The sequence below is a fragment of the Nelumbo nucifera genome, chromosome 8, assembly GCF_055504915.1.
Source record: "Nelumbo nucifera cultivar China Antique chromosome 8, China Antique-T2T, whole genome shotgun sequence".
Lineage (NCBI taxonomy): Eukaryota > Viridiplantae > Streptophyta > Magnoliopsida > Proteales > Nelumbonaceae > Nelumbo > Nelumbo nucifera.
Window position 1 is genome coordinate 18,964,074 of NC_142656.1, and position 11,004 is coordinate 18,975,077.

At 35.2% G+C, this 11,004-nt stretch overlaps 1 protein-coding gene, 1 long non-coding RNA gene and 1 pseudogene across 2 annotated transcripts; 1 reads left to right on the forward strand and 2 right to left on the reverse strand.

Moving 5' to 3' along the window:
• Window positions 1-598: 598 nt before the first annotated feature.
• Window positions 599-809, reverse strand: LOC148789685 (U2 spliceosomal RNA; annotated as a pseudogene).
• Window positions 810-7,548: 6,739 nt separating this feature from the next.
• On the reverse strand, window positions 7,549-9,497 carry LOC148789686 (cytochrome P450 71A1-like). Its single transcript, XM_088893391.1, has 2 exons — window positions 8,455-9,497; window positions 7,549-8,333 (listed from the first exon to the last, which is right to left on the reverse strand). The coding sequence occupies exons 1-2, from the start codon at window positions 9,364-9,366 to the stop codon at window positions 7,725-7,727; spliced, it is 1,521 nt and encodes a 506-aa protein (XP_088749517.1). The 5' UTR covers window positions 9,367-9,497; the 3' UTR covers window positions 7,549-7,724.
• A 486-nt stretch (window positions 9,498-9,983) lies between these two features.
• On the forward strand, window positions 9,984-10,721 carry LOC148789687 (uncharacterized). The gene is made up of 2 exons (XR_016079572.1): window positions 9,984-10,552; window positions 10,681-10,721. It is a non-coding gene; the product is annotated as an uncharacterized LOC148789687 (long non-coding RNA).
• The last annotated feature ends 283 nt before the right edge of the window (window positions 10,722-11,004 follow it).

Here is an 11,004-nt window from a genome sequence, read left to right on the forward strand (position 1 = left end):
AACCAATATTCAAAGAAATCGATTGAGATTACTTTGTTGGGTTTGGGTAGACCTATCATCTTCTTGGTTGGATTCACAATTTGACATTTTAGGAGTGGGCCGTCTAAATCCAAGATAACAGGGGGCCCAAACTATAGATAAGAGAACTTTATTGTGTATCAAAATTTAACTCTAAGAGTTGGTAGGGGTGCGCCAGACCCATGAAGTAGTGCAACACAAAGGCAATGCTCGAAAGCCCTAGTAGCAAGCAAGGATTAAATTATCAGTATTAGGTATTGTATTGAACATTTTAGATACGGATATGCTTTAAAAAGATATGGATACAGACGAAAGATATGAAAACACATGGCAACACTAAGAAAATAATACAAATTTCATAAATACATCAATTACACTAACTTTAAAAGTCAAAATAGCCACAAATAAAGTATAAATACATAAATACATCAAGTGGTAGAGTGCCATTCTAATACTAAACAATCAAGTTGATCAATCAAGGATATGCCTGCAAAGTGCACTTGTTTGATCACATACTAAACAATCAAAACTTTTAAAACAAAGGCATTTCATAATGCAATTCATTTTCTCCATCCATGGGACAAAAGAAACTGGAGCAAATACAAAACATGAACACTTTTTGGTGTTTTTTTTTTCCAGATTTAGAACTCGATTTCTGCAAGCTACTGAAGTGGGCCTTCTCCAAAGAAAAATTAATTTAATATCATGTGGGCTGATGGCCCACGTATCAGATATTAAACTGATAAGAACAGATACTACACTTGATCTTAGCCAAAAGGCCGAGAAAGGTTTGCTTTGTTTTGCCTCTCAATTTGTATTTTATAATTCAGCTCTCCTTCCTCTCCCATGTGGGACTAAAGCTCAGTTTGGAAGGAGTATTAATACAAATGTATTGAGTGCAAAACCTTTTATTTTATATTATTTTGTATGTATTTGTATCATACATATTTTTATTTGTGCTCTTCCTAAACTGAGCCTAAATGATGAATTGATCTCTATTTTGAAATTCTGAAATAAGTATGCATCATTTTTTTCAAAATTCATGATAAAAAATTGTATCTTTCAATTTCCTTCTTATTTCTTCCCTAAAACAATATTCTCTCTCAGTAACATGAATGAAGGATATGGCTGGTCTGGTTAGACCTGATCATCCATCAACGAACAGGTGATACTTCAGCCACGGCTGTGATCATGTGATGTTATAATCTATTTTTTTTCTTTCTTTCTTTAATTTTGGTTTGTATGCCTTATATTAATACTTTTGTTTGTAAGAAAGATTATTTTGTAATTATTTATTGGACAATTTCATTCAAGAGGAAAAATAAGTTCTTTATCTGATCTTCCCTGGAGGCCAGGATCCTCTTCCCCTTTGGCACAAGTAATAATCATTCAATTCTTCCCCCTAACAAAGCAAGCTAGTTAACTGAAGAAGAGTCAGAAAAAATGGTTTCTACAACCTAGCATATCTACCAATAGCAAGGAAATAATAGGCTGTAGTGAGGTAACCATTTCTGTTGATCACTGACTCCTTTCATCAAGTGGGGCTAATACACAGTCTGCACTTGAGTGAGGAGTACTTCTTTTAACAAGTAAATAATTAGGATTTAGGTAGTGTTTGAGAACATTTAAAAGAAATACTTCTTTTAAGACATAGAACCACACATTAAGTGGTTTTTAAGTATTTATGGGTGTTTGGTAAAAAAGTGGGAAAGAAGTATTTTTTTTTTAAAGAAGTACTTTGAAAAAGTGACTTCAAGTTGTTTTTTTTTAAGTACTCCAAAAAAATGGGATGAATCAGTCCCTGATAATTTTTTATAATGCCTAAAATACCTCTGTGAAGGTTATACCTCCTCCATTAATTCGAACCTCAAACCCAGGTAGCGGCGCACCAGTTGTAGGTCCACCAGCGACGAATGAGGAACAGTGGCCAGCGGACCTGTCGTTTGGCCTCTTTCTTCTATGTTCTGAAGTTTTTTTTTCATTTAATCATTTTTTTTTTGTTTTTTTTTTCAAACTTGAACTCCCTATTCTTTGTAGATTTACACTTATGAACTCTCCTGTTCGAGAGGCAAAAAGAAACTCGATTAGAGAAGCAGAAGAGTCAGTATGAGAAATTGCTGTTGTTCTGCTATTCACTTGTTCCTCTTCTTCCCGATCTCCCTCCATCTCTCGTTTTTGCTTGTTTTATAGGAAGAATAAATGGACCTCGGAGATCAGTGCTAACATGATCTCAAGGAGTTATAGTCGTTACCATTAAATATGACAAGACCTTCAGAGGAAATAAATGGATGCAAATTTACTAACGGTTGACTGGTTTTATGTTAGATGCAGAAAATGGGTTAGAATTAATAGTTCTACGTCTTCCCTGTTGATAAAGGTGCAGGAAAGGTCGACATAATTAATTTGCTGGTTCCGCTAAAGGGTTTTGTTTGATATACCGAAAGGTTGCAGAAAATTTCTTTCTTGTTGATGTGTTTCAGTAACCTTGCAAAAAGAAGTTGACAATTCGAAGATTGCTTTGGTTGCTGAAGAATAAAAAATTACATGGCGTTTTGAAGAGCTTCAGAAGTAGAGGAACCCTTCCTTCAAAGGAAAACACATTTCCGTTAATGGGTTTGCATTGATTTGCAGAAAATGGGTAAAAGAAATTTTGTTATTGATTCATTAGTGGATGAAGAAATTCTGGATGCTGAAGAAGCTCTTGTAAAGAGCTCTAATCACAATTCTACTAAACATAAGAAGAAGCGGAAACAGTTGTTGGATGCATTAGAATAAGAACTAGAAGATGAGGTTGTGAAGTGAGGGATAAAATTGTCATTTGTGTCAATATAAGCACTTATGGGGAAAGTAATTTACCAAACATCCCCACCCCAATAAGTGCTTAAAAACATAATAAGTGACTTGAAATGTGGGTTACCAAACAACATTAAGTGGTTAAAATAAGCATTTCTAAGAAGTACTAACAAGTACTTAATCATCAAACAGGGCCTTAGTTGTGCATCAAAAGTGCTTATTTTGAGGTATAAGATTTAAAGAATCTTTGAACATTATAGAATTTGGTAGGGGTGTCGCATGAATGAACGCGTACCCCCTTGGTGCTAAATTATACAAAATTATTATACAAAATGTTAAACCGAAAGGACTGCACCCTCTTGGTGCTAAAGAGCTCAAGCACACATATCTTCCTTATCTCTCTCCAAGAATCGCCGTAGGGTGCAAAAGCCAAGTCAATCCCAACGTAAAAGAACTTTCGTTGGCAAAGCAAAGAGGGCCTGCTAGAGAAGTTGAGATGATGAGTGTTGGTTCGACTGATATGTTGTTATTCTCTTATCTGGGCTAGGTATTAGAGTCTCTAGTTAATGGGCCTTAGTAACTGGGCCTAATTGTATCTTGTGTTTTATTAGACTGGGTGTTCCATCACTAATCAGGGGCATCTTGGTCCTTTCATGTAAATTATGTATTGAACTTATATTAGTGAACAGTGTCGGCTGATGAACTGTGCCCATTCAAATACATCAGATTCTCCTCTCTTCTTCTTCCTCTTCTTCTTCTTATCAGTTTTCATGATCTCTCTAGCCATTCAAGCTGAAGAAACCACCATTTGTAATGAAGAACCAAGTTGCAGAGACATGAGCGGACCATATATATATATATATGCTGTGGAGAGTGTTTGTAAGGCTTTTGCTTATTTGCCGACGTCTCTTCCTTAATACTGGGTCAAATAAACCAATAAATGCCACCAACAAAAAATTTGGTTGGTAATTTTATAGCTCTATAGTAGGAGTTTTTGACATTTTGAATATTTATAATTATGCATTGAAAATCATAAATCTTCATTGGACCCGTTCTGTACTTTTTCTGGTTTTATTTACGGAGAAATACGGATACACCCGATGCAGAATTCTGAATTCCAGCCCCCCCTACTACTAGCCCTCTCTCCCCTATAAATCACATCATGCCCGTGAATTTGGCATCAATTCACGGTCATGATGCATTCCCACTATACTTTGGGGCTAAAAAATTCTGATCTAGGCTGATTGGTCATTTTCCTTTTATTTATATTCCCATGATATCGGAATTCCCGTCATGATGTCATTGGAAAGTGAATACTGTGTATACAATATGGATACTTTAGGGAAAGCTGATTTTGGTTTTGATTTGACAAATGGGTTATCCAACTCGGCTCAAGCACCTGACCCTTCAGAACCTCAAAAGATAATATCATCCAACTCTGCTCAAGTACACCCTTCAGAACCTCCAAAGATAACACCGGTCCATCTCAGAGTCCTTGTCTCCATGATATAAAGCATTTCCGGTGAAGCCCCATTTAACTGTTTTTCCTGCAAGTTGTTGGCTTTTTAGAAATTCGATAATTTGTGTTTTGGCCTTTTTTCCGTTTGGTTAGAAAAAGATTTAATAAATAAAAGCCATAGCCCAAAAAAGATATGCAAAGCACATATTAAGCTATTTTCTTTTTGTTTTTGTTTTTCGATTCATCTTCGTACAAAAAAAAACACACCTTAACTAATGGTCTTCAAATTGCAAAGATCTTAATGTAAAAATTCAGATCGTCTTTCGGCTTTTAGATTACCTAAAAACTTCTAAAAAAAGAGTTGCCAAATAATACAAGTATTGAGAAATTTCCCATATGAGGCTAGAAGGGCTATAAAGTGGGTGTGAAGGCTAATTTTGATTTGACATAGACCATTAATTATTTTTAATAATCAAATCTAACCCCATCCCACACAAGGATTAAGGTATCAACACGATACTCCCGATACGGGGCATATTGTATCCGTATCCATGATCATGGATACAGGATATGCCACGACTGGATACGTATCTTACGAGTCATGTGTATCGGTATGATATGCCTCTGTATTGGGTTGTATCGCACCATGTCGGTGGATATGGTCTGATACATATCGATACGGAGGCGTATCCATGTCTAATTTGATAAAATTGTACAATTGAGTACTTTTGGATAGTTTTTCATCTTTAATACAAGTTAAAAAATAGTATTATGAAAACTGAAATAAATAATTTAAGATTTAATTTTTCCAAAAAAAAATAAAAACTAAAAATTATAAAAATAATATATTTCATCTACCTTAGATGATTTATATATTTTATTTTACTCATAATTATATGTTAAAAATGAAAACATAGTTATTATATAAAAACACTAAATAAATAAATTTTCCTAACAAAATTAATGGAGAATAGAAAATTATAATTATAGAAACTGAAATGGATAATTTAAAATTTAATTTTCCCAAAAGATTTAATAAAAACTGAAAATTAAATATAATTTATTGTATCTACCTTAAATGATTTATTTGTTTTATTCTATAATTATGTGTAAAATAAAAACATTATATGTAAAAATGAAAACATATTTATTATTTAAAAATAGTTGTTATTTAAATAAAATACTAAACTAATAAATATTCCAAAAATTAATAAAAATTGAAAATTATAATTATTAAATTGAAAGAATGATAATTATTGTACAATGTTCGAATGCTCTAGAGTCCCGACATTGTTTATTGCAATATTTCTCTTCATATAACCTATTAAAGTATGCATTTCTCATGTCTTTATATCTTATTCTTAGATAATTCAACTTTTGGTTTAGTATTATTAATGTATTTATTTGATTTGAATGCATTTTACTAGCGTATCCAAGCGTTTCTATATCTTTCGTTCGTATCCACGCGTTTCCAAAACATATCCGTATCCGATTTATCTGATACGATACCTGATACCGATACTTTGATCCTTGATCCCACATAGTGTTGTGTAATTAAGTAAACCTAACACAAGATTTTATAGATGATGGAAGAAAAAAAATTGCCTTCATCTATATTCAATTATTTAGGAGATGTGTTACCAAGTTTCCAATAAATGGAAGCTGCTTAAGGGGACCTGGTGGAAGTTTGCTTCCCCTCAATTTCCAGCTATTCAGAAATGAAAGGAAAATGATAGAAAGAGATAAAATAAAGTTGGGGAAAGAAACCTTAAATTTAATTTTGTGGAATCATTCTTATGGTGCCTATACTAGCTGTGTACATGTTGTGGAACAAATAATAATGCCCCACCTAAAAGTTGGTTTATTGTGGGCCCATGTATTTTATAACTAGTGTAGAGCGTTATTATTAATTTTACAGCATTATGAACATCTTTTGTGTTCAACTAATTCAATTATAACACTAAAGTTATGTTTGGTTTGAAGGAAAATGTAGGGAAAGAATATGAAAGGTAAAGAGACCTTTACAAATCTTGTATTGATTTATTTGTCTTTCCCTTCCATTTCCTACCTTTTCCTTCAAACCAAACATAACCTGTAACCAATCAATTAGTATTGATGTGAATTTATGTTTTAAAGTACTATAGAAATTGCCTACTGCCAAACATGTATATCCCATGCTCTTATTTTTCTTTAAAATTCAAAATTGCAGTGAAATTTCTGTTCATTGGTAAATCGATGGAGCCAAGAATCAATCGTGGAGTAATATTTTTATTCTCCATTAATTTTCGTTCTTTCTGTCCGGATACATCGATCGTTTTATAAGTCTACTAATGTAATGAAAGCGCACATATTATGCACGTGTGTGGTTGGCTATGACCTAACTTTATGGGCTTGGCTATATCCATCTTGTTTGGCGCCATGTCCTGCTATACCCGAATCCAACCCAACTATTCAAAACAAAATTAAAATAGGATCCTAATTCTACGGGTCTCTGGTCGGGTTTAATTAGAGTCTGTTTATTGCTGAACATTCAGTTAATTTGGTTCAATTGCTTTGAGGTGTTCTAGATAAGTTATTTACAAGGGTTTTAATGGAATTATAAGTATTCAAGTCTTGAAACTTATATAAAAACTTAAAAGAGATCATCATGTACTTATTTTTTAAATATTGCTTCAGCAATGCATCTCATATAAAAGAATACAATCATATAGTGATAGTTCTGAGTTCTACTCCATAGTTGTTCTTTGTTTTGCACCAACAACTCTCAGTTGACACAGAAGGTAGGACCATTCGGCCTAGGAACCGTCCAGGAAACCGGTTCTATTTTACCCCAAACCAGGTCTCTGGCCAAAAATTATTAAATCAATCAACAACCCATTGACCCAGGCAATTTAACCATCGATCAACGGTTTTTGGCTGTTTTTTATTTTTAATTTTTGTTGTGATAACGGGCCATCCATTTGAATTGGACGGTTGAACCGTAGACCTAGAAACCGATGGCCATAACGGTTATGTTTCTGGGTCATTTTTCCTAGGTGTCAATAATTAGACGAAATGGCTTTCTAATCATAATCATGGGAAGGGTGGACATTAAAACGGATTCCAAAACCTTGAAAAATAAATCTAAAGTAACTTTAAACACATAAAAAATTGGCGGTAAATCCACTAAATTGGAAAACCAAGGGAAAAACCAAAAAATTGAGTCCAAAGTTCGACTTGGAGCTAAACATACATGCAATCAAAGAAAGATGGCGATAATAAACAGGAAACATAAAATCTTTTATAAATAAATTTAACATTCACTCAAACCAAACGTGTTTATTTCAAATAATAAGTACATCTGTTCTATTCACATAATCCTACATCTTCCACCGACTACTTGTACCAGTTCGACACCACCATAAAACATGACTACAAATTTATTATCATTTGACGACTTTCTCGACATAATTCATCAGATATAAGTAGTGGCTAAAAGGCGAAGAGGAATCTTCTTATGCATTGTCAGACCATTCTGCTCGACCATGTCGATATCTTCTTTCCTCATTCCGTCAGGAAGTTCCCAGTTAAATGAGTACAGAAGATTTGCAAGGGTAAGCTCTACAGCAACAACTCCGAGATATATCCCAGGGCATATTCTTCGGCCTGCTCCAAACGGTATAAATTCAAAATGTTGACCCTTGAAATCAACAGACCCATCTATGAACCTTTCTGGTATAAACTCTTCTGGGTTCTTCCATATTTCGAGATCCATTCCTATAGCCCAAGCATTCACAATAACCTGAGTTTTGGGATAAATATCATACCCATCAATTTTACAGTGATTTATTGTTTCACGTGAAACCAACAAAGGACCAGGTAGGTGCAATCTCAATGTCTCCTTCACCACACATTTCAGGTAATGAAGTTGGTTAAGATCGTCTTCATCTACGTGCCCTTTATTTCCTATAAGACTTCCGAGTTCATCCTGCGTTTTCTTCATCACTATTGGCTTCTTTATTACTTCTGTCATCGCCCAAATCACGGTCGCAGCACTTGTGTCTGTTCCACCTATAAGAAAATTCTGTCAAAGCAAAAAACAGGGTTAAGTAAAAAATATCTTAAATTAAAAAGGATAAGAATTGAATGAAGGAAAACAACAACAGCAACAAATATGGATAAATTTTGTTGTTGAATAATAATACCATGAATAGTGCTTTGATGTGGTCCATTTCAAGATGAAATGAGGTAGATTGATCCTGTTGCATTTGAAGCAAGATGTCAGTGATGTCTTCTTTCTCAGGCTTCTTGGTTCTGTTATGATGAAGGTGCTCCTCGATGATTTGATTGTAAAACAAATCCAAGTCACAGAAATTCCTTTGGAGCCTCCCGTGTAGTCCAGTGACAATATCAAACACCCACCCCACGGATGGAAAATAGTCGGTAAAAGTAGTGGTAGCTAACAAGTCTTGAGTTTCGTTGAGGATTTCCTGAAGTAGACATTTTTTGGACCCTTCATGCTGGAATTTCTTGCCAAATGCAATCCTACAAATGATGTTGTTTGTAAGGGCAAACACCATATCACTCAAATTGATGATGGGGTCAGAAGAATTGGCTGATTGCTGGGAAATAGACTTGACAAGTTGAAAAATCTCCTCCTCTCTAATGAACCGAAAGGACTGCACCCTCTTGGTGCTAAAGAGCTCAACCACACATATCTTCCTTACCTCTCTCCAAAAATCGCCGTAGGGTGCAAAAGCCATGTCAGTCCCACCGTAAGACAACTTTTGTTGGCAAAGCAAAGAGGGCCTGCTAGAGAAGTCGAGATCATGAGTTTTCATGATCTCTCTTGCCATTCTAGCTGAAGAAACCACCACTGTAGGCAATGAAGAACCAAGTTGCAGAGACATGAGCGGACCATATCTCATTGCAAGTTTGTGTAGTGCACGGTGAGGAGATTTTCTGCTAAGTTGGTGCAAGTTCCCAATAAAGGGAAGCTTATGGGGACCTGGTGGAAGATGCCCATACTCACTTTGCCTTTCAAAAATCCTTTTGCTGTTCAAAACAAACAGGAGGAGGAGAGGAAGAAGCAAAATAAAAAGAAGAAGCATTAACATGATGTAACTTTGCTATGAGTTTGTAATATAATATTGTGCTGTGTGTGTGAGTGAGAGAGAGAAAGAGGGGATGATTGCTTTATAATAACAAGTGAAATTAATTGGTACGCAATATTTTGTTGGTCCCCTTGGATGTAAATAAGAGTTATGGGGTTTTTTTGTTTTTATAGGCCAATGTTGTACTTCTATGAAAAGAACGGCTACGGTTAATTGGCAGCGGTGCTGGGCATCAAGTGGGGCTAATACACAGTCTGCACTTGAGTGAGGAGTCTTTTAACAAGTAAATAATTAAAATTTAGGTAGTATTTGGGAATACTTAATAAGTACTTATTTTAAAATATGGGATGACGCAGCGTGGAAGCAATGGAAACCGGAGCTGGCTATGCAAGCACCGGGCGTTCGCTAGCACCTAGCGAATGACACCGACTTCTCTAGGAGAGAGAAAAGATGGCGAAACTCAAAGAAGAGAACTCAAGAAATCTGAAAATCTGAAGTATGAATTGATTTCATTAATTGGAAAATAGCAGTATTTATAATACATCTAGAAATTGAAATTGTAAAAGAACTGGAAAAGAACAATTAGGATAGATCAACATCTAATCTAGATAGGATCGAATTCCTCTTTGTCTGATCTCCACCGTCCGATCTCCCTAGATGCATGAATCTTGGGTAATCTTGCTAATCTTGATGCTTCTTGGAGTCTTTCTTGATAATCTTGGAAGAGTCTTGTTCTATCTTGGAAGAGTCTTGCATTATCTTTCTAATCTTGGAAGAGTCTTGCTAATCTTGGATTCTTGGATCCCTTGCTTATCTTGAATTCTTGGATCTTAGTTAACTTATCCTTATCCTATGAGCTACCGCCCCTAGGGATGAGATGGGCCTTGTGATGGGCCTCCATCATGGGACCACATATTAAGTGGTTTTTAAGTATTTATGGGTGGTAAAAAAGTGGGGAAGTACATTTTTTTAAAGAATTACTTCTTTGAAAAAGTGACTTCAAGTTGACTTTTTTTAAGTACTTCTTGAAGAAGTACTTATATTTCTCCGAAAAATGGGATGAACCAGTCCCTGATAATTTTTTATAATACCTAAAATACCCCCATGAAGGTTATACCTCCTCCATTCATTCAAACCTCAAACCCAGGTAGCGACGCACCAGTTGCAGGTCCACCAGCGACGATAGGTGGTGAGGAACAGTGGCCGGCAGACCTGTCGTTTGGCCTCTTTCTTCTATGTTTTGAAGTTTTTTTCTCATTTAATTGTTTTTCTTTTTTTTGTTTTTTTTTTCTAACTTGATCTCCCTGTTCTTTGTAGATCTACACTTGTGAACTCTCCTATTCAAAAGGTGAAAAGAAGCTCGATTAGAAAAGCAGAAGAATCAGTATGAGAAATTTCTATTGTCAATTGACCCAAGACTGTAATCGAGTTCCTCAAGCTCGTGGACCAGTTCATAGGGATGGAGGAGGAGATCAATCAGAAAAATGAAAGTGTGCCCGAGAAAAGGACCAGTTCTACGTCTTCCCTGTTGATAAAGGTGCAATAAAGGTCGACATAATTAATTTGCTGGTTCCGCTAAAGGGTTTTGTTTGATATACCGAAAGGTTGTAGAAAATTTCTTTCTTGTTGATGTGTTTCAGT